This window comes from Toxorhynchites rutilus, chromosome 2, assembly GCF_029784135.1.
Source record: "Toxorhynchites rutilus septentrionalis strain SRP chromosome 2, ASM2978413v1, whole genome shotgun sequence".
NCBI classification, from domain to species: Eukaryota; Metazoa; Arthropoda; class Insecta; order Diptera; family Culicidae; genus Toxorhynchites; species Toxorhynchites rutilus.
The window spans coordinates 63,284,439-63,308,816 of NC_073745.1; the positions used below are offsets into that span (position 1 = coordinate 63,284,439).

The 24,378-nt window shown below is 38.7% G+C and overlaps 2 protein-coding genes across 4 annotated transcripts; one reads left to right on the plus strand and one right to left on the minus strand.

The window, feature by feature from the left end:
- The first annotated feature begins 514 nt into the window (after positions 1-514).
- Positions 515-19,460, plus strand: LOC129769818 (zinc finger CCHC domain-containing protein 24-like). 3 transcript variants are annotated; one of them, XM_055772294.1, is made up of 5 exons: positions 515-640; positions 705-1,807; positions 14,779-15,270; positions 15,331-15,507; positions 15,560-19,460. In XM_055772294.1, exons 2-5 carry the CDS (start codon positions 1,697-1,699, stop codon positions 15,671-15,673), a joined length of 894 nt encoding a protein of 297 aa, XP_055628269.1. In that variant the 5' UTR covers positions 515-640; positions 705-1,696; the 3' UTR covers positions 15,674-19,460. The 3 variants fall into 3 exon arrangements, with proteins under 3 accessions (XP_055628269.1, XP_055628270.1, XP_055628272.1); XM_055772295.1 differs by having other exon boundaries at positions 15,331-15,504; XM_055772297.1 differs by having other exon boundaries at positions 15,331-15,495.
- A 634-nt stretch (positions 19,461-20,094) lies between these two features.
- On the minus strand, positions 20,095-21,575 carry LOC129769817 (zinc finger protein 510-like). Its single transcript, XM_055772293.1, has 2 exons — positions 20,710-21,575; positions 20,095-20,650 (listed from the first exon to the last, which is right to left on the minus strand). Exons 1-2 carry the CDS (start codon positions 21,402-21,404, stop codon positions 20,419-20,421), a joined length of 927 nt encoding a protein of 308 aa, XP_055628268.1. The 5' UTR covers positions 21,405-21,575; the 3' UTR covers positions 20,095-20,418.
- Positions 21,576-24,378: the final 2,803 nt, after the last annotated feature.

Sequence of the window (24,378 nt, forward strand, 5' to 3'; positions counted from 1 at the left end):
ACGCACGAAATAGATCATGCACTACACACAAATAGACTAAAAGAATTCTATCTCGTGCTCTTCCTTCGTTACAAGTCCATATGATTTCTAATGAGGTTTAAGCTTCTTACCACACCAGTAGAGGTTGCCAGCTTACAAAGTGACATGTGGATTTACAATGCTTTATCGGAACAATCGCTATATAGTTTTGTGTTTTGTGTTTTGTTCTTTTAATCTATTATAAATTAATTCACATAGTCTGGATTCCTTAACTCGTAAATTAATCGGATTTTGCATGCTTATATTGAGTACTATCAATAAATACACATATCATTCCCCGACAAGTTATAGGAAACATTCAGCAACCCTGCTTGTCGATCCTTTGCGCTCATTTTCTCTCCCAAAAATGTGGTCTAAATTTTCGGAGAAGAAAACCCGATCGCGGAAAACATGACTCTACGCAGAATTCTCCCACTCTCTTTCCTTCTCCTGGTTGGGAAAATTCTTCCTTTTCGCAACGATCGACCAGTCATCGTGTGATCGTTGCGAGGCGAGTTTGTAATCCGGGGTTTTTCCTTCGAGTCCGAGAAGAGTGGTCTCGGGTGCTTTCTGGGTCAACATACGCACCCTCCCGCCGTTGTCAGAGTGTGCGGCAACACAGGTAACTTGGAAGCTGAGCGACGGAAAATGTGTGCAATCCTAACACATGTTTCACGTTATTGCAGTGCACCGCAGAGGAGAAGTTGTACGATCGATCGTGTACTGGAATTCTCACATGGTCCATCGCTACGGCTGAATGTGACGAACACCGGTCTGCGATATTTGTCGATTGTGTGAAAACCTGTGATACCTTAGCAGCGACAGCGTTTTCACGCATTTTCATTCCGACCTAATTTATTTCCTCATTCGAATGGTGAACCTGTGTCCAAGAAGACTGATCACGACTTCGTACTCGAATCAAAGTTCAGTGCGTAAGGGAGCGCCAAATAGAGCCACGTCAATCATCCTCGAGTATTGAGTTTAATTAGTTCAAGCGAGAAAAACTAAATATCCCACTAAGTGCGTGTATACACAGAAAAACAGTGCAATGTAAAAGATAAACTTTACTTAAACCAATTTGGCTAAAAATAGTGAAATATTATTTTTAGTCTAACAACACACTCACACAATCGCACGCTTAAAAATCTAGTCAGCAGGGAGTGAAAAACAAAAAAAAAACACGGGAGGAAAATAAAAGGCCTGCTGAGATCGCGTCAGAAGGAAAGGTATTCGGTAATCGGCTGCACCTATCCTTCTGAGTATCAATATCTCATCAATTTAGCATGTTTCCACAGTAAACTAGAAAAAAAATAGTATTACATCGAAGGATTTACAATTTGAGAAATAAAAAAATAAAAATAACGAACGGACCCACCGCAAAAGCAAATGCCCGACGAGAAGAAGAAAAACAAATCAGTGTAGGCAATACATCGGGAAAATTGTGTCACGTTGATGAAATGTAACGAAAATAAAACAAAACAGCCCGTCTAGGCCAGAGCCGGAAAACATTCTTATGCGAGACGTTAATTTTGAACCCCTCGCGGTGTGTGCGTCGTGCGTTTGTCACGACTTCTCCAAAGAAACAACGTGGTCGTCATCAGTGCGTTGAGTGTCGAGATATTCAGTCGCGCAAGTTGTGAACTGAGGTTACTGAGTGAGGAGAGTGTTCGCGAACGTGATGGGCTTGGAAGGGGTTCAACCTCGACAGAATGGCTCCAACGGGCTGTACTCGTCATCACTGCAATGGTACTATCTACCCAATGTGGATCATCCGAACGACTCGATACAGGTAAGTTCTCTCGCTCTTGAAGAGAGGGTTTTTGATATTGTCCATAGTATACTCGATCATATTATAGGCGTATGATTCACAAACGGTCACTGATCCTAATTAAAACGAAATATAAATATTGTGCGCAGAGCGTGTGTGTATTTTCTGCTTCATTACGCAGGAGGATTTTCGAATCAAAATTTCTATGGCTGTAAAGTGTACACCTGTAAACGAAGTGCACATCATTTCCTGATCGAAGAGGTTTTCAAGCTTTGGCTTCCCGCTTGTTGATCTACTTTTCTTTCGAAGTTTCGTGTTAGGTTGATCGTTAATTATTTTATTAGGGAATTATCACAAAATAATTCCGCTCTTAAATTTGCTTTAGCTTAAGTTTTGATCAGTTTAGTTTGACTTTACCGACGATTGGACATTCTGAACGAATAAAGTAGATCACAAACGTCAAAAGTTGAGGATAAGCATAAGTATAACCTCATAGATTTCCATTAGAAGACAAACAGCCTCATTACGATCACATTGCAACAAGCGATTTAGTAGCAAGACTATGCTCTACCTCAAGGCTCTGGCTCTCAGCAGCCTATGAAGATTCGAGGCTGAAAATTGACGTTGTTTTCCTTCGAGTCAACAAAGTGAAAGCGGTCCACAAAGTCTAATAGCCAAATCAACATCATAAAAATCATCCCACACGTGATAGTTTCCGCTCCAACTGCGTGTTTGGTACCAACATCGTCCTTGTGGTATTCGTAGTTGCTACCAGGTTGGTAAACGACTGGACTGAGCGTACCTGCAGGCATAAAATAGACCCCATTAATGGTCCTTAGCTTCTGGTTCAATAACTCCTATTCATACCTCCCCGCGGTGTCGACTGGAGTACGAGTAACCATAGTGAAGATCGGGTAACCAACCCCGGTTGGATCTTGATCGTATGCTGACAAGGAAGGAGGCCTATCCGAGCGTCTGTTCATCGTGGAGTTGCGGCTCAAAGCAGAGTCTGTTCCCCATATCAGGGGTGGCTGATCAGCCATTGGTGCAGCCATTGCAAGCCATTCATAAAAATGAAACGCACAGGGAAATTCACAAACTAGAACTAGACCCACGCAAATAACACTGACTAGGGATTGGAAACTCGGAACATGGAACTGTAAGTCTCTCAATTTTCTTGCGAGTACCCAAATTCTTTCGGAAATATTGAGAGCCCACAATTTCAACATAGTAGCGCTTCAAAAGATGTGCTGGTAAGGTTCGATGGTGCGATCGATCCAAGGTGGGTATACCATCTACCAGAGCTGCGGCAACACACACGAGCTAGGTATAGCTTTCTTCGTGATGGGGGAGATGCAAAAACGGGTGATTGGCCCCCATCTAGCTAGCACCGATTTCGATAAGGAAGAATTCTACGCGCAGCTAGAGCGTGAATACGATCGCTGGCCAAAACGCGACATTAAAATCGTCATCGGCGATTTAAACGCTCAGGCCAAGAGGAGGAGTTCAGATCGGTAATTGGTAGGTTCAGTGCCCATCAGAGAACCAACGACAACGACCTAAGACTTAGGGGCTATCCACATACCACGTGGACGCAAAAAGCAAGATTTTATACTTCCCCCTCCCCCTCCGTGGACAAGCGTGGACATTGACCAGATCCCCTCCCCCTGTTGTCCACGTGGACATTCCTGAATATTCTTTTATTAAAAATTACCAAGTAAACACCTCGATTGCACTCTTATTCCATTTCAAATTTATTTAATGTTATATTTTATTTCTCAGAAGGGACAGTTTCAAATGACTTTTCTACTCACGCGAATAAGAAATTAGGAGTTCAAGGAAATTAGGAGGCGAATGAACTGAAAAGTTAAACGCTTCTTTAAAACAAAAAATGTCAATGGGAGTTCAAGGAAGTATTTTTGAATCATCATTTCATTGAAGTCGGAAGTCCTTTACATGGTTTATAGGACTGGGGCTTCGATTCTGGACTACCCTGCTTTTCTACCAGTTTTCACCCCAATGGATAACTAATGTAGATTGATTGCACGAAGAATATATCTGTCGAAGAATAGGCAGTATGCGAGTTTTATTGAGCTTAAGGGGGTATTCTAGTGTAGGGACACGAATTTCGGACGTTTTTTCGAGTTCCGTAAAAATAAAACAAAGAATATTTTTACTATACATTATATCATTATTTGTTCATATATCTTTTAACAATAAAACAAGAATTGAACGGAGAAAAAATATTTATAACTAGAATAGTTATGAGCCGATGAAGTGAGAGGGTTAGAAAAAAAGTTGTGCCATGGCGTACACGATTCCAGCCCTTCTGGTTATCTTAAACAAAAAAATCGAACAGATTCTGAATCAGTAGAGATGCCGCTATCGCATGAATATCGGACAAGTCAAAAACATCTTTTTTGACAAAATGACGGCCGTTTGAAAAATAAAATGCGGTTTAAAACGTTTTTCCTTACGTTTCCCGATTTTTTAAAAATAGTCAAATTTAAAAAAATATGTTTTTTAGAGGTTCATGGGATAGAGAAATGCCTGCAGATTGTATCCATATAGATTCGACCTGAATCGGTTCAACAGAACTTGAGATATCGTGTACGCCAGTTTGAAAAAACTAATTTCGAGAAAAACGCGTTTGAAGTTCATTGTTACGGCCGTGCCAGGTTAGAAACCGCATCACTAAAATGGCTCTAACTCGGTATATAATGGGATTTTCGATAATTCCTTTCTAGGGTATATTCTTGAATGCCTAAACTACAGAAATATGAAGGAATTTTGTTGTTGATTTTTTTTAAATTTCTAGACTAGAATACTCCATTAAACGAGCAGCTACCTCTGCGTGGAGCGAGATTCAAATTTCCACATGTCGTAGCTTGGCCTAATACGTTGTTTGGATGGATTGGAAACTAAGGATGGTCTACGAATTATAAACTTGTTATAATTCGTGCGAAATTTGTTGTTGATTTTGTGAAGAAATGACACGTTATGTATTAACGTTTCTATGTTTGTTCTCAGCCACCAAACCTTTTTTACCGTGCAGAACTGTAGTCAAAAACCAGGACCTTATTTTGAGGGACTGTGTCGAAAGATGGCACACGAACGAGAGTTTTAGAATATTTTTTTATATAAAAACAGCATTTTAAAACACATCGTTCAGTAGATACATATCTAAAGTTCACAACGAATTGAAAAAAAACTTGTTTATCTTTCATTATCATACAAATTATGCATCACTGCTCTTTCAAGTAAAAATAATTTCGACCAGTATGGCACCCATGTCCAAATTGAATACTACCGCAAAGGGTTAACATGCAACTGTGTATCTATATAAAGATTATCATTATTTTGACATTTTTATACAATTTTGGTACATAGTCATGATTTGCAACTAGAGTATGCATTTTGCATGATTTATTTTGAAATGAAGAAAAGCCTCTGACACCAAAACTTGAGCAAAACGGTTCAAGGAGAATGATGACGGTCCACGACCAGTAGCCCCAGTCATACTGACTTTTGGAAGAAGATTGTTTGGACCGATTAGAGTAAGTTTGAAGTTAAAAAACACATAGAGAAATGACAGCCTGAAGTCTGAGCTATCCAGCCTACTCAAGCAACAGTTAAACACGGTGGAGAATCGTTTCTTGTGAGGGGTTGTTTTTCTTGGAATGGGGTGGACAATCTCGTCAAGATCGATGTAAAGAAGACTGTTGAGTCCTACGTCAATGTCTTGGAGGAAAGCTTGAAGCCGTCACTCAGGAAAATGAATAAAAAAGCTATATCTCCCAACAAGACAATAATCCTAAGCACACCTTGAAGGTGTGCTATTTTCAGTCCAAAGAGATTAAAATGCTTGAGAGGCCATCCCAGTCCCCAGACCCCAACCCCATAGAGCATCTATGCACAATACTGGATGAAATAGTCCAATGAATTGGAGTTTTATGTAAATTTGAAAATTCATATAAACAATGGCTTGTTTACATCCTTTCCATTGTAAGAAATACGTTCATTTTCCAAAAAAAAAAAAAAAAAAAAATGAAAAAGTATTTTGCGTAATGCTGTTTACTTTTTTCTTTCCAACACTGTACATAGGATATTTGGTAACTTATCGAGAAGCTCTTGATCAACCTGACAAATCTTCACAAACTACTTTATGATTAATTGCTACATTATTTACTTCCGTAGAAATTTCATTTTTAGCATCTTCAAAAACCACGAACCTCGCACAAAGGCTTCGTGCCGCGATCCGAAATGTGCAGAAAGGAGACATCTTGACGAACGAACGCGAGGTAATCGGAATCGAGAAATCGAGGTAATCGAGTACTACGATGAACACTCGAACAACGTGCAGACAGGAGACCAAGATTGAGGAGGACTACACCGGTGCAGTGAACAACGCCGAAAAAATTTGCCATGAACCGACTATATTATCGAAACAATGATGTGGATAGCAAGCAAATAAAAAAATACGAGGCACTAGGATATTGACTGGCACAAAACTTCAACTGGTCGACGGACTTAGTGTTAGTCCTTCCAAAATAGTCATAATTTCATTCACCAGAAAAAAAAATAAGTTGGCATCTTAGATTGGGAGGTGTACAATTGGAGCTTTCAAAACGAACCAAATATTTAGCTGTCATGCTTGACCCAAAGCAAAATTGGAACGATCTACTGGAGTATGCAATATTTAAAGCCCAGACTGCGTTCTGGAAAAAATGGGGATTTCCACTACTCGGCCACACATTTCGAACGGAATGTTGTGAATTTCGCGTTGGATGTTGTCTCTGAGCTCTTCTAAATTTGCTGGCATGTTGGCATAGACCAGTGACTTGACATGGCGTCAAATCGCATGAAAGAGGCAGCTAATCGACAGGTTCATTTTTCGAAATAACAGGATCACTAAACTTATTTTTCAATAAATCCATTGTAATGTGCGCTGTGTGGCAGGTGGCACCGTCTTGTTGAAACCACATATCATTGATGTTCCAATTCTGGTCAAATATAGTCTTCCAACATGTCGCGATAGCGATCTTTATTGACGGTACTACGAAGGTCGTTCTCATCGACGAAGGAATACGGCCCAATCAATCCTCCGGCATGAAAACCACACCAAACAGTATTTTTTGCGGAGGCAATGGTGTTTCTTGGAGCAGCCAAAAATGAGCCTCATCGCTGAAAATGAGTTTTTTTTTTCTATCTCATTTGTTTATTTTTGTTTAGGTTCATTCGCATTGTAGCAGTAACAAAGCCGAATTTTAATCGTGTACATGTCACATGTTTTGTCGTATCTATATATAGCACATTACACAGTAGCCATATATACATAAGAGTATTCCTTCTGTTCTTCCATTGTTCAGTTGGACCACCGGACAGCCGAGACAGTTGATATGATCATTGTTGTATTATTAATAGAACAGCAGCCCGATGTTTCTTGCAGAGCAGAGCAGTTGTATGGATGAATCATTCTTCATTCGACCATGGATCGATTTCTATCGTTGATGATTGTTGCGTCTTGAGGCCATTCACAACGTTCCCTGTGAAACTTTTGCCGTCTCAACGTATGCATTCATTAGCGTCATTTATTAATACTTATTAATACTTAATTTCTTAAGCCAAATAACACGCCTGGAATGTATTCCGAGGGGCAAGCTCTAGAATACACATGAACACAGTGGAAGTCGAAGGAAATTTCTTTGACGAAAAATCTCCCGGCCAGAACGGGAATCGAGCCCGAACAACTAGCATGATGAAGTAAGACGCTAACCACTCGGCCACGGGTGCCACACCTGATTGTTTCGTGGATTTAGTTATTCTGTAACAACACAAATATGGTCAACGAGGGCCCTGAGTTTTGAACTCTCGATCGATCGCTTACTAAGCGAACGAGCAACCCAAGTGACTACGAATACCTCCATGAACAACTGATCTGTAATTCTTTTTGTTTGTGTTCCAAATATCTACTGTTACCGTGTTTATATGAGCGCCAGAATCTATTAAAAACTGAATGCACTCGGTACAAGGATTGGTCGATCTTGGATCGATTTTCAGAAGATTGATCTTTTCCATTTCGATTTTCGATTGTTTGGATCGATTCATAGTATCCGAAAAAATCGCGAAAATCGATCTTTTTCCATCGATTTATTCGATCTTAGAATTGTTTTTCCAGTGTACATCTTGGATCGATATTTAGGAGATCGATCTCTTCCACTTTTTCCACCGATTTTTCGGGTCAATTCTTTATGCTCCTAGGAAAATCGATTTTTCTTTTCGATCTTTCCGATATTTTTGATCGTAGAAAAAAAATGTAAATTCGTTTTTTAGTGAACATTGATTTTAATCTCACCTAAAACCACTTGACAAATTTCATAAAACATTGGAACCCTTTCAATGTTATCAAATTAGTGGTCGTAAACTTAAGGTGTCCGTACATTATTTGTCCGGAGCTAAAATATCTGACACTTTTTGACAGATATTGTTTGCTTTGAAATTTGTACAAAGACTATTTTGTTTACCGCTTTTTAATTATCATTATTGGCGAACAGTGTCAAACATGGAAAAAATATTTAAGGTAACTTAACCATGTACCGACAGGTTTAACGAACAGATCGAGAACGGGATGGTGATATGAGGTCCAGCTGAAGCGTTCTTTTCTAGAACTGGGACTACTACCATGATTCCGATTAAATGTCAGACGTATGAAACGATTGGATTCAACGGGATTATTGTCAGCGGAGTTCTGAATGAATATCAGATGTTGAATTTCTGATAATAATTTTCAATAAATTTATTTAACTATAATAATTCCATGCCGGTTCAAGATGAATGTCATGGAAAATACATTTTTTTCTGGGCTTTCAAGTTTTTTTGTGACCTTTATTCTGAGAATCATAATGAAATGTCTTTGATGTTTAAATGGAAATGTGAAATGTTCATGTTCAAATGTTCAGTGCGCCTCTATTGAATAATATGTTATATAACATGCTTTGTGAGAAACATTTGAACTTTTCTCACGGAGATTCGGCAGTAAGTCTCTTACATGGGACTCCCCCAGGGCTCATGTTTAAGCCCCCTTTTGTACAACTTCTACGTAAGCGACATTGACAATTGCCTTACACAAAATTGCAGCCTAAGACAACTTGCAGATGATGGAGTGGTGTCTGTCGTAGGATCAAACGAATCCGACCTGCAAGAATCCTTACAAGATACTTTGAACAATTTTTCAACCTGGGCCATTGGGCTAGGGATCGAATTCTCCACGGAGAAAACAGAGATGGTGGTTTTTTCTAGGAAGCATAGACCAGCAAAACCAAAGCTTCAACTTTTGGGTAAACCGATCACTCATGCTATGTCATTCAAGTATCTTGGGGTCTGGTTCGACTCTAAATGTACTTGGGGGGCCCACATTAGGTATCTGAGTAAAAAATGTCAACAAAGAATAAACTTTCTCCGTACAATTACCGGCACCTGGTGGGGAGCCCATCCCGAAGATCTTATAATGTTGTATCGAACAACTATTCTCTCAGTGATGGAGTATGGCAGTTTCTGTTTTCAATCAGCTGCCAAAACACACCTCATTAAACTCGAGCGAATTCAGTATCTTTGTCTCCGTATCGCGTTGGGATGTATGCCCTCAACGCATACCATGAGTCTCGAGGTTTTGGCAGGCCTACTCCCACTAAAAGATCGCTTCAATTTATTATCTCTTCGGTTCCTCATCCGGTGTAAGGTTATGAACCCATTGGTGATCGGAAATGTTGAGCAGCTGATCGAGCTAAATTTTCATTCTGGATTCATGAGCTCATATCATGAATTCGTCTCCATGCAGGTTGATCCTTCTTCGTATATTCCCAACCGTGTTTGTTTTCCTGACTACATCAATTCCTCTGTGCATTTTGATCGGTTCATGAAGCAGGATATCCATGGAACATCAGATTATCTTCGATCGAGGATCGTTCCAACGATCTTCGATGCAAAGTATGGGGATATCAATTGTGATAATATGTACTTTACTGATGGGTCCTCTATGAATGAGTCCACAGGATTTGGAGTGTTCAACGAATTTTTTAGCACCTCACACAGTCTTCAGAATCCTTGCTCAGTGTATATTGCTGAATTGGCAGCGATACACTGGGCGCTGGACAGCGTCGCCTCACGACCTGTTGAACACTATTACATTGTAACGGATAGTCTTAGCTCTGTCGAAGCTATCCGTTCAGTGAGGCCGGAAAAGCACTCGCCGTACTTCCTTGAGAGAATACGAGAAATTTTGAGTGCTTTATCCAGACGCTGTTATGTCATTACCTTTGTCTGGGTCCCTTCACATTGCTCAATTCCGGGTAATGAGAGGGCTGACTCATTAGCAAAGGTAGGTGCAATTGAAGGCGATATTTATCAGCGTCAAATCGCCTTCAATGAATTTTATTCTTTAGTCCGCAAAAATACCATAGTGAACTGGCAACGCAAATGGAACGAAGATGAATTGGGCCGGTGGCTCCACTCGATTATCCCTAAGGTTAGCCTCAAACCATGGTTCAAAAGTCTGGACTTGAGTCGGGACTTTATTCGCACCTTCTCCCGACTCATGTCCAATCACTGTTCGTTAGATGCGCTACTTTTTCGTATTAATCTTGCCGACAACAATCTTTGTGTTTGTGGCCAAGGTTACCACGACATCGAGCACGTTGTTTGGTCGTGCGAGCTGTATCTTGTCGCCAGATCGAATTTAGTAGTCACCCTTCGGGCCCGAGGAAGGCAGCCCATGGTGCCGGTGAGAGACGTGTTGGCTCGGTTAGACCTTGATTACATGTCCCAAATATATGTATTCCTTAAAGCTATCGATCTTCGTGTGTGATTATCCTTATACCCTTAGTTTTTCCTTTTCCTTTTCCTTTGTGAGAGATCGGATCCCTTCTTAAGAATAAGATGAAATGTAAATACATATTAGATATAAGATAGGTTTAAGAATTGAGTGTGATGAGTGTGATTGAGAGTGTTAGTGTGATCATTGTCAACATTTCCTCATATCCCCTCCTTTTCCTGAAGAAAATATGTCACCCTTCTAAACTCGAGTTGACCGCGAGTAATCGGTTTCCTATATTATTAACATTAGAATTAAGGAAAAATGTATATATACTAGTAACAATACAGTAAGGAGTTCGGCTCCTTTAAACCTATGTAACTGAGCCTGTAAAAATAAACGATTTAAATAAAAAAAAAAAATGTTCAGTGTTTAGAGAAAAGACAACACTTATATAGAACAAGTACATTAATTAGAAAAAGCATTCGATTTTTCAAAGATCGATTCTTTGGTACCGATTTAATCAGAAATCCATCCATCAAGATCGATCTTTTTCTAAAGATCGCCCAATCCTACTCGGTACCAATGACACAGTCAGTGGACACGGTTGACACGGTTGGTATCAATATTCCTTGGGGTGTAGCAGAACTAACTTAGTGGCCTACTTTTCCGCGCGAGTAGCATGTCACTCGAAATGCTTTACATCCTTTACATTACATTAACCTAGAAATGAGAACGTTTATCATTTCGTACAATTTCGAACATCACCAACGCCTCGAACGTCTCGCTACTTCCTGATTTTCAGGATTTCCCAGACTTTTTGCCACGTTCCTTGATATCCTGACAAACACTCAATTATGCCTGATTTTTATCAAATGTTTCGGATTTTTCCTGATTTTTGCACTTCTTTATTTCATCAGATAAAAATATTCGTACTAAATATATCTGGATCTCTACCAATTTTTTCTGGTACAAGGCTAACTAACTTCTCATCATGCAAATCGAGTTTCAAATCGACTGAATAAGTTTTACCAGAATGAAAATCCCGAATCATATTCACTACACTCAAAATGTTAGATTTTCTAAAGAAGGGTGGATAATTTCATGAAACCAATATGACGAATTGAAGGGATTGTAACGTTACCATTACCTTAGTAAAGATGATGTGTATGTAGGAGTAGCCGCAAAGTTATTGATGAAGAAATTCGTGTCAGAGTGTAAAATCACTCAAGAGAAATTTTTTGAATTCAAAATCAATATAATAAGACTTGTATAATCGAACCAATTAACATCAAAATTAGAAAACAATCTTCAATTCTTCCACTGCTGATATGCTTTCCAAAGTAAACCAAAGTAAATATTCAGTCAAAACACGCATGCAAAATGCAGAGCAATTCTGAATATAAATGTTTCTGTAATTGTGCTGCAGGTTTTGGGGAAAAAATATTAACGATCAAAAAAATCCGACGAATTGGTTACTTGAATCGTTACGATGTGTGGATCCCACACAATTTAACCAAAAGAATCTTTAATTGATAGCATTTCGGTTTGCGACTCGCTTCAACAACATAACGAAAATGCCATTTTAAGGCAAATCGTAAAAAATTGGCTATCTCCAAAGTTCTCTTCGGGTGAAGAGAGTCATACCCTGTGTCTGATGGGATTGGGAAAGAATTCTGTATTACGAGCTTCTATCAAACAATCAGTCGATACTTTTCCATAAGTACTGCTCGTAATAGGACAACTTAAAAGCAGCGATCCAGAACCAAATCCATAATTAGTCAATGTGATAGGCGTTTTGTTCCATCAGGGAAACGGTAAACTTCACGTCGTTTTAACTAGTGATCCCCGATTTTTGAAATTAATCGTTCATCAGCTAATCGAATAGTTTTCAGCAGTTTGTTATTCGATACGATTAATCGACCCAAATAATCGAATAATCGATTAATGGCAACACTGAGAGAAATAATTAGTTCGACTGATATTTCTCGTTTGCTAGAAAGCCATATGGAATCAAAAAAATGTTCATTCCGCCTGAAAATCAATAATTATTCTTTACGCTTCTCTAAAGTCGTAATCGAAGCTCAATTCGCGTTGACGGCATTGAGCTTCGTTTATGAACCTAAGAGAGCGTCAAAGATAATGATTGATTTTCAGGATAAAACTGCAGCGGCCGTACTCAGAATGCCACAGAGGTTTACCAAAAAATACATGGTTTGGAAAGCAATTTGATCGTGCGGATCGTGTGGGAAGCGGATCACCCCACACGTAACTACGGTCAATGGGACGGTGTACCTTACGGAATGCCTCCAACAACATCAGCTTCCACTTCTGAGGCAAAACAAAGGTCGTACGATCCTGTGGCCAGATCTAGCCTCGTCCCATTAATCGAAAGATGTTTTGGAGTGGTACAAGGCTAAGAACGTCAATTTCGTGCCAAAGAATATCACACATCGGAACTGCGCCCAGCTGAGAAGTACTGGGTCATAATTAACCTATTAGTGCCCAGCGTATGAAATTTAATACGCAAAAATGCCCGTTTTTGAAAAACTGTTTTTGGTGAAACTAAAGTGTTAAGCGCATTTTAAATGATATCACATGACAATTTAAGAGTGTTTTTTTTGTGTCAGTGTCATTTTATCTGTCATTTTTGTTGTTTTGTTGTGTATTGAAGCTTGCAAAGTTCGAGTTTAATGGAGTCGCAAAAGTAAACATAAATTTATAAAAGTTTTACCTCTTAAAGGATTCAAAATTGCTCAACACTACTAGACGAGTGTAAAAAATGATATCTAACAAAAAATCTGAAGAAAATTATGAAACCGCAAAAAAATCTATGTTTACTTTTGAGCGTATGAAATTTCATACGCTGTGTAACTACGATATATTTTTCTCTCAATAGGATATATCAGCTTTCCGATAATCCGGAGGAGCTGTACAATTATCTTATTGATTTGTACGAAGACGCTTTCGAAAATCTAGTGTCAACAAATGATATTGACTTTGTCATCGTGCCCCCAAGCGGCGGAGACAGCGATGTGGATGCTGGAGATAGTGACTCGGAGGACGGCCCTTCCGGTTTTGGCAAACAAGTGAATGTCGAGAGCAACATTGAACGAGGCCAATCACAAGAATGCTCCTCGGGTAGCAGTAAGACGCGGAGAGCCAGACACTGGGAAAAAATTACCTTAAATTCGGATGAGTGACATAAATCCAGCATGGATCGAGTTCATGCATATCAAACCTAAACACTCGAAGTCATCGGAAGTTAGGTTTGACGGAATAAATCATTTCATTAATACGAATTCAACTAGTACCCAACGGATTTGCTTGAAGTGTGATGTGGGTTTGCTCCCTTCGGAGTGCTTTTTCCGGTACCATACTCAGTGATACTAAATCCGATACACTGCCGTTCTATGCATAACTGTACTATGTTCTATGCAATCCCTATGAACCGTGGGACAATTATGCGTAGAACGGCAGTACACGAAATGGCTATTAAACCATGAAAATGGTTGTTGAAGTTGAATTTTATGAAATAAAACCGTTTTCTTCGATATTCAAATGATTTCCATTTTTGATACTGTATCGGCTCAGCGTATGAAATTTCATGCGTCAGGTATCTCAACTTCCAAAGAAATCCAAACCAAAATATTGCGTTTCCCCCCCGTTTCGGGACAAACCTAGATGGACCAGAAAGTTTCATGACATTTGGATCAAGTTCTTGTACACCTGGGCAGTAATGGGTTAAGCAGACACTTCGTAAGCGTATAAGGAAGTGGAATCGGAGGAAGACATGAAGATAACATGGGTTTCCACACAAAAAAAAGTTGGTCCAAACGTTGTACAAGATCTTATAACTAGAGAAAAATTTGTGCATTTGGATATGGAAAGGAAGTTGAATAAGACAAACATGACAAAAGTTGAGTAATATGTTTTTCTTTATTCCCTGAAAATTTGAAGATGAACGGTTGAATTTTGCCAAATCTTTTCTCGTGATGCAATTTGACTTATCTGTTATTATCTTATCTATGAATCGAAAAACGCTCACGATGTCTATTTCACATAACACATATTACACATTATGATTAGGCAATTGCCAAAATGTATTTTGAATTGAAATGTGCATAATGAGTCCAAGAAATATGTCCCTCAGTGTTAATAAATTATTTGTTTTTTTCTCCAGACCAAGTCGAAACTACTCCCACCCATGTGGAGTCCTTTTCCGACATCCCAGAGCTATTCCAACGGTTGTGCCGACTCTGTTTCACCACTAGCGGACAGCATCAACGAGTTGTGTGATCAATTCACCGATCTAGGATTGTTCGGATTCGGTCGAAATCATTCATTTTCACAGCAACAGCACCAGAATCAGCTGGGAAGTCCCACCGGCTGCAGCAACAATGGTTACTCCAATGGACTGACCGGTTTGAGTGGATTCGGGAGTGGTGCTAATGGCGTTGGTGGTGGGAACAGAGTGAACGGAATGTATTCCGATGGTTGCGTCACGGCCAATCATCCATCACATCAGTCACATCATCATCATCAGCAGCAGCAACAGCATTCGTTGCTCACTTCGAATAGTCAGCAGAACCAAAAGTATAGCAAAATTCCACCGGCAAATTATCTGTGCCATTTGTGTTTCAAGAAGGGTCACTACATTAGGGACTGTCCGCAGGTTAGTCTTCAAATGTTTTTAGCTCAACTACGAATGCTTCCATTCGAACCAATTTTTTAGGCTCGACCAAAGGCCGAAGGGAAAACGCCCTACCAGGGCAAGAAACGTTGCTTCGGAGAGTATAAATGTCCAAAATGTAAGCGAAAGTGGATGTCTGGAAATTCGTGGGCGAATCATGGCCAGGAGTGCATCAAATGCCACATCAATGTGTATCCACACAAGCAGGTTAATACAGTGGTGAATATAGAGCACGAGTTTAGAAAAGATATAATTTTAATTCACTTTGCAGCGACCGCTGGAAAAACCCGATGGACTGGACGTGTCGGACCAGTCTAAAGTCCACCCGCAGCTGTTGTGCGAAAAGTGCAAAACTCTAGGTTACTACTGCAGAAGAATTCAGTAGCGATGGACCAAATCGACTGTAGTACCTATAGTGCAATTCCAAATGAAATCGAACTAAAAATGCAGATTTTCAGCCCTATTCTGTATTCCGGCGGATTTCAATTCCGTATGAAACCGTTATTTCGTTCGAGTTTTAATTTTGCATTTCTTATTTCGAACGTTTTGCCAGTTTAATGTTCGAAGAGAAACAGAACGAACGAAATGCAAAAACTACTCGAACGGAATACAGAATGGAATTTTGTCAACTCATTCAAAATATTTCGAATCGATCGAAATACAGAATAGGGGTGTTTAAAAACTTGTATTTTTCACTCGAACGAAAGTTTGTATTGGGTTGGAGGAAATATGAGTTTTCCACAGCATTTGGGAATTTTTCGACTCAAGTGAAACTTTTGAGAAGGGCGTATCGATTTTAGTAAGAGAAATCTCGGATAATTTATATCCCAAAAACTATGAGTCGTATCGAAATAGTGTCTTAAAAGGAGTAATAGAGTATTGATGTTAAAAAATATAAAAAAATATACTCTGAGCAAAGAAATTAGTACTCTTTTTTCATTTACAAAAAAAAACTTTAATTTGCAATAACTATTTTTGACGAACTTTGTGAAGCATCGATTTTTTATGAATTTTCGAAACAACGAATTTTTGTATGTTAACAATCATTTTTAGCCACAAATCATGAATTCTGATGTGGTTTAAAACAAAAAAGCTCTTTATCAATCTCCTTCTAAATGCAGCCATTCTCGAGATATTTAAAAAACAATTCTAATTCATTGTCTTTTTTATAGTAAATAGGCTCTTTGAATATGTTTGACATGTTATACGTGTGTTCACATGTTTCGAAATTTAATGAATTTGCTTATAATTTTCAACAACTTTTGCGAATACATCATTATGGTAAAACTATATGTTTAGGAGTGTTATGGGTAAAGTGACCAGATGGCCAGAGGTCTAACGCAGGACACAAAAAACAAAACGTTATATATATATATATATATATACGTTATGTGAACATAAACCATAGTTTAGCGAGTCTGAACTGATCAGTATTATTTCTTTCTGAGTATCGGCACTCAGTTGTGATTTTTCGGTGGTTTAGATTTTGTTTACGCCCGAAAATCACTCGCTCAATCAAAGCATTTACGCCTGACAAGGTCGATTTTAATTCTCCAATTTTCTTCAAATAACCGAATGGAGGCTGGAAAATTCCAATTCATTTTTCATTGATTTTAGTGTTAACCTATGCATTAAAAAAAATGGACTAATTTCGGATGGCGATGAAAGATAATTTATAGGAACAAATTTTGTTTAATCTTACCTTTATTAAGTCTACAACGAAAATGATTCAAGGCTGTTGATTCGCAGCAGCAGCACTGTCAAGCAACTTGATGATTTTTCTATACTGAAAGCTCCACCCCACAGCGAAGGAGTTGGACATCCTGAGGCACTTTGTGCCCGCCAAATATAGCCGATCACCAGATCATCTCTTTGCCGCTCCTTAAGCCGGGAGATCGAAGCAACCGGTCAAACGGTGGAGAAGAATTTGGCCAAAATTGACATTTTTATGCGGAAGCGGCAGGCAATCACCCAGAAGGAGTAGCTTGAAGTGCTGGTGAAAAACTTCTTCCGGCGAAAGAAGTGAAAAACTTCTTTTCGTACTCATAATGAAAGACGAGACGTACTTGATGCCAGAATTCAACGAATGGCAGGGGACCGGGTACTTTACGTTTCCCAGGTAAGCGATGACGTCGAATATATCATTCACATCAAGTTCTCGAAGAAGGTCCTTCTCTGACAGACGTGAAGGGAATGTCCAAGCCGCTCTTCTTTCGAGTCGTATGGTGAACGGGGAGATATATAGTACGAAGTGCTTGCCGGAGTTGGGAAGGTGATGTGGTCTTTATGCCGAACCTGGGATCAACCCATTATGCCAAAAGATCACTGGAGGATGGAGCGGCTGGAGATAAACATTGTCGCGAAGACCACCAACCTTCCCAACATTCCCGAGCTGCGCCCGATAGAAAACAGACGACCACCAAAGCCACGACAAGGTAAAATAACACGCCGATATACATCTTTTCATCGGCCATGGTTCAGGTTCCGGCCAACTTCCGTAAGACCACCCAGCGCTTCATTTACGATACTTCATCAAACAACTCTGCCTCTTCCTGTCGAGTGTACACTAGTTCTTCCGGCTTATTTAAAACGTTAAGCTCTGACCGAGCTAGGGGACCAAGGATGAAGTTTTGGTCTGACTCACGTTGGTCCCTGCGGATCATTTGGGGACTTTTATGAAAATCTTTTTCCAATTTTATTGCTTTAGCTTCCAGTTGACACTCTCTAAACAAAAAGCCCAATGTCGGTGCGATAAAACCAGCTCAACGTATTAATCTTTGGATGATTAGAAGTGCTCTTGAACAGTCTGCCAAATGAATGTTTTTTTGAGGTTTATCCATTTAAGAAAATCAACATGATCAAATTGTGATATTGAAATATATTGATATCGCGGGACATTTTCGTTTCTTTTGCCAAATGCGGGAGGTTTCGCGGGACGGAATCTTACGCGGGATATTTTGTTGAAATGCGGGATAGTCCGACGTCTGGGCAGTTTAATTATGGGGAATTTAGGGGGCAATAATTGTTTATATGGTGGTTTGACAATCTCTCTCTAAAGGCAAGGGGGCTGCCATACAAATGAAACACAAACTTCTACTTAACTCGAGAACTAATCAATGGAGCCAAATTTGGGATGTGAGGGCTTTTGGATACGAGAAATGTTTCTAAGATGGTATCACAAACCCCCCCCCCCTCTCAGGAATGGAGATGAGGTCCCATGAAAAATACACATATTTCAACGAAATATATTCCAACTAAACATGACAATTGAAAATTTTCGGAAAACTCTGAAGGAAAATGGGAAAATCAGGAAAATTCAAATTCGCTTATGTTTTACAATTACATAGTGACAAACGTTGTTAGTCCATTTAATGTTTGCGTTAACGAAATTGATTTTTGTACGAAAGTGGAAATGGATTTTAATGTGATAAAACACACTCTTATATCGTCTTCTATCTATATAAATAATAATGGATCGCCGAATGTCTTGATAAGAACAAAACTCGAGAAAGGTCTGATTTAGGACTGTCTTTATTCTATCATATTTTCTGTATCAAACATTTATTCCATGTAACGGAGAAACACGTCATTTGCAAGTTGTTGAAAAATCTTCGAGAATTGTGTCTGAAAATAATCTGATATTATAATGAAGAGTTTTGGTAGAAGTACCAGGAAATTTATAGTAAAAGGTAATTTTCAAGGGTAGATTAAAAGTTCAATCAATTAACAGTTCTGCGATTGGACCCATGAACGTGGGCTCAACAAGAAAACGTGAATGTGATAACGAAAAATAAATTTTGGACGGAACGAAGTTTGCCGTGTCAGCTTGTTTACTATAAAAAAGACAATAATTTAGAAATATGTTTTTAAGTATTTCGAGAATGACTGCATTTAGAAGAAGACTGATAAAGAGCTTTTTTTTATTTTAAATCACATCAGGATTCATAATTTGTGGCTAAAACTGATTGTTAACATACAAAAATTCGAAGTTTCGAAAATTCGAAGTTTCGAAAATTCTTAAAAAATCGATGTTCCACAAAGTTAGTCAAAAATAGTTTTACCATCTTGGACTCATTTTTTAAATTTTCTACATGACTTCTATTTTATATGAAAACATTAAAAAAAAAATAAAAAATATGTGTTTTAGGTATTGCAAATTAAAGTTTTTTTTTGTAAATAAAAAAGAGTACTAATTTTTTTTTCACTGTATATTTTTTTCACGTTTTAACATTAAAGTGCGCTACACATACAGCGTCACCGTCACCGTCCCGTCAACTATTCTCTTGGACTTATTTTGCCGACGTCAAAGTTGCCGTGATGGTGTAAGTGAATGCTACCATATGATTTCCATGGGAGAATGTTTGACATTTCATCACTTTACGTTGAATTACTGTGACGGGACGTTGTATGTGTAGCGCACTTAATACTCTATAGCTCTTTCTAGGATACTATTTCGATACGATTCATAGTTTTTGAGATATCATTTATAAAAGATTTCACTTACTAAAATCGATACGCCCTTTTCAAAAGTTACACTTGAGTCAAAAAATTCCCGAATGCTGTGGAAAACTCATATTTCCTCCAACCCAAACGAAATACAAACTTTCGTTCAAATCAAAAATACTCATATTTTGTCATTTGTCGATTTCATTTGGAATTGCTCTATAGTAGATTTGTTTTGTTTCGTGTGCGAGAAACGGATGTTTAACTAAGTTGATTCAAAGTGTCTGTGTTGTGTGATCCCATCATATTCAATATAATTCATTTTCGAGAGGTCTACCAAATCGTCTTCAAAAAAGAAGTAGGTTTCGTACATTAAAATATTTTTTATTCAGTTTCATAAAAGTTATAGAAAATGGGAACATGTGCCAAACGCCATCGACAGCGAAAAAGTAGTCAAACGCTCAGTCGGCAGTTAAAAAGGAACTAATCTGTATATAATAATGTTCTATCACGTTTTTAAATTGCTAGTATCGAACAGTGTTTTCTATCTGTGCCAAAGCATGTCTATAAATATCTATATAGGAAGAATTTAAATTTCCCTTCTACTGGGCGTTGTGCTTGACTAAATTAAAATAAAGTGGCAGACATATAAAAATGCGAATGTGTAAACGTCTTTGAGTATCATTATCACGGGTCTTTGAGGGCCAAAATCTCTAGATGAAATCTGTCCATATGGTTCTTGACGGCATAGCTATGGATGAATTGCAGTCCACAATACTGGCAAGTGTACGGTCTGTCTCCCGTATGGACCCGACTGTGAACTTCCAGATTGTATCTAGTATAGAATCTTTTCCCGCAATTATCACACGAGAAGGGTCGATCGTTCGTATGGGTCCGGTAGTGGCGTCTCAAGCGATTTCTGAAAAAAAAGCCTTTTGAAGAGAACAATTTTCCACGAAGAAAAATCAATCCACTTACTTTGTTCTATACTTCTTCCCACACACATCACACCCGTGTTCGGCATCCTGGTGCATCAGCTCGTGCTTCTGGAGGGCAGTTTTTGACTTGAACTCTTTCCCACAAACTTTGCATCGATCCACGAGGACCGTGTTGTGGGACTCCAGATGTCTCCACAGATGCTTATACTCTTTACCACAGATGTTGCACAGCCCATAGTAAGCCTTTGGGGCACTAAGATCACGTTTCGACAGCTTCCGTACCTCGAATTGTTCATCCGATTTCGAGTCTTCGTTTTCCAATGGGTCCGACAGGGTTTCCTGATCCGATTCCGGATCGTTTTCTTCAGTCGATTCGTTCTGGTCCAAAACCACTTCGTTTAGTGACAGTAACTGGGTGAAATTGTCGTTGAATTTCTTCGACTGTTCCGACATTTCATTGACTACTACTACACCATCCTTTTGCACCAGTTCGGCATTCGATTGCTGGATTTTACCACGGAATGTCATAAAATCGTATATTTGCTTGTGGCATTCTTCACAAATCTCATGCAAGCTGTCCCCATTGGATGGCAAGATTCCCGTAAGGTGTAAAATCAAATCCGGGAGACTAGGCTCACAGGATCCAGCATGGATAGGATGCATTTTACCGCCATGGCTCAAACAAAGGCGGCAACTTCTGGCGAGTTCTGTAATTTGTGCGTGACTCAACGCCATGCCGGGCGGTTTTCGAACATCACAATAAAAGCACAAAATAATTTTGATAACAAATAGTAACAAAACTGAAGTCACACGAACAAATAAAATCTTTGGTACTAATTAACACTTAAAAACGGAAATATTTGAAAATCATAATAAACTAGAATTTATCTTGTCTTGGATGTAAAGTAAATAATTCACCAATCAAAACATTTGTTGTTTCTGACATAACCACAGGGCTCATCGGCGAGGGGTAGGAAATTGCAATTTTCAGATGCATAAACTCATACATAGATGACAGCACTGTATTAAAATGTTATGAAATCATTAGTGAAGCTTCTTGTGTCATACATCAGAGTTATCACAATAAAATCTTAGTTTTGGGTCTAAAAAAATCTTATTTTTTCCCAGTTAATTTGTATTGATATTTGTATAACATTTTTATGCTCTATTGACGAATATACGTTAGATTTGCACCCAGATGGCGCTGCGAGTAAAATGATGCTTTGTTGTTTGAAATATGTTGGTATGAAATACGTCTAAATTTGTTAGAAAAATCCTAATTTTATGGATTCAAGTATTCTTTTCACGCTGATAAGGTTAAAAAATCATCATTTTTCAATTTGGTATGTATATTACGAAGATTTTTTTTCCAATTCATTTATTTGTAAGGCTCAGTCGCATGAGCTTTGCGGAGCCACTAATTCATGATTTGTTTATACAGAATTTCAACTTAAATCTATGTTTGGTAGGTTTCGATCGATTACTCGCGGTTTACTCGAGGTTAGAGGGGCAACAATTTTTGTGGGACGGGTCAGGTTAGGGATGAGGTATCGTTGTCTCAACCGAGAGTTGCCGCACGCACTGTAGCATTGTGCATAATGACCAGGGATAGCATCCGGTGTTCGACTATCTGTCGAGGGTGGGCGACGGTGAGATGAGGGGACAAGACAAACAAACTAATAACGAAAAAGAAAAAAACACAAAAGCATTAAATTCTTATACTAAACCGTTTCACAAACGTATGGATCAACTGCATATAGCAGATGTCGCGAGTTCCCAATATTACGAAGAATGGCCTGTTATAAGTGTTGTAACATTATTTTTTATCAACAGGTAAACTCAACCAACTCAAAATGATAACGTCATAATCGTCATTATCCACAGTGTTCATAACCTGTATGCATTATCAAACTCAAAATTTACGAAGATAATCTATGACATTGGTCAAATCGCGTGTTAAAACCATCATAAATATACAAAACTCTAAATTTCTTACCATATACTGACGACATTTAATGGTTCAAATGAATCTAAATAGAAATGAAATGAATAATCACGATCGAATCTTGCTTTTAGGTGCGTAGAATAAACAACTATCATCATTTTTGTGGTTCTGATCTCTAAGGGTGGGTTTAGACCTAGGTAGTGCGGACTGAATCAAAACGGCTGTCCAATTGAAATGTCAAAAGAGATCCAACGATCAGGAGTGTTATTTTTCTTATGATAATCAACACTATAAAAAAGGTATTGTTATCAAAGGCAAAAATAATTAAACTTATAAAATGAACGAACTTCATTTTTCCGCAATTGTTTAATTGGCTATTGCATCTCTGAAAGAGAATCTCATATTGCAAGGTATCAGAACCTGACCGAATATCAACAAACTACGAAAAACGCTTAGTTCAAAAAACGCTTAGTATTTTAATGTGGGAGCGAAATTCGACATAGGCGAATTTTGATACGTACATACATAGCAAAAGTGAAATGTTTTGGGGACGTTTTTTTTTCTAACGTCGGTGAAAACAGTTTTGCTAGTGAAGCTGGCCGAATGAAATTCGCGTAATTATGATCCGCTAGTGCTGGTTATGAATAAACGGTAAAGCAATCTGCGCTTCGTGTTGATGATGGACGTAATCTTCTGAATCAACTACCGGCTTAATTGTGGAGAAGGCATTATGGTTTCTCACGAGGTTTCAGTCGCAAGCGCACTGAAGAGAGAACAGATGCATGTGATGCAATCCCTCGACGCCAGACCCTAATGTGCAATCCACAGCTCTCCTGCAAAAAGAATCGAACATGCTCCGCCAACGGATTGGATGATAGTTTTTGCTGTACAAGGACAGCACACCAGTTCGATTTAAGACAGCAGAGTATACGCAACAGCAGCAAATTTGAAGTAGAATTTAAGAAGAAATTTAAGTGCTTGTATAATTTATAACTCTGTATAATTTCATGTATATTTCTATAGTATTAGGTAAAATACAACGTACATAGTTATAGTTTAAGCGTGTGTTGTGTTTTGTCTCCGATGAAACGAGTCCCTCAATCTGCCACAGTGATGTGAAGTTTCATGCGAATGGAAAATCCCCGCTGCATCGGGCCCACGGGGGGAATTTGGTTTCTCACGCTGTGCAATCTGCATAAAGGCTGCTTTGGTATCGCGCAACGGGATTAAATAGCAGTTTTTACAGTCCACTGCATTAAGACGCTATAAAAATAATCCTGAAAATGTGTATGAAAGGTTTGCTACACTTTTGGTTTTCAATCATTCAAACATCGTACTTACTCCACAGATACGCGAATCCTTATTCGGAACTAGTTTGTCGCCTCCGCAAAAATCGACCCAGCGCGTCTGTAAATACATTTCCGAAGGAATACGATAAAAGCTAACGCGAACATTTTCACTCGTATTCGGGCAGCCTTTCACTGAGTAATGCATTTTTAATGTCCACTTTCCCTGATATAATCACCCTTATCATAGTTTTCGAACGAATAGGAAACGTACGCAAATCCCATCCTTGTTTTCGTACGAGCCATTCGTCGTATTTTCAATTTACAGTCGTACTAGATCAAGTTATTGGTATACTACATTATCGACATCGTTGACAGTTAGGAGGTGTTTACATATCGAACGTGTTAAATTTATAAATTGATTGTGCAAAATTGTTAAACGCATAAAATCTTCTGCAAGAAGAACTAGATTGGCCTA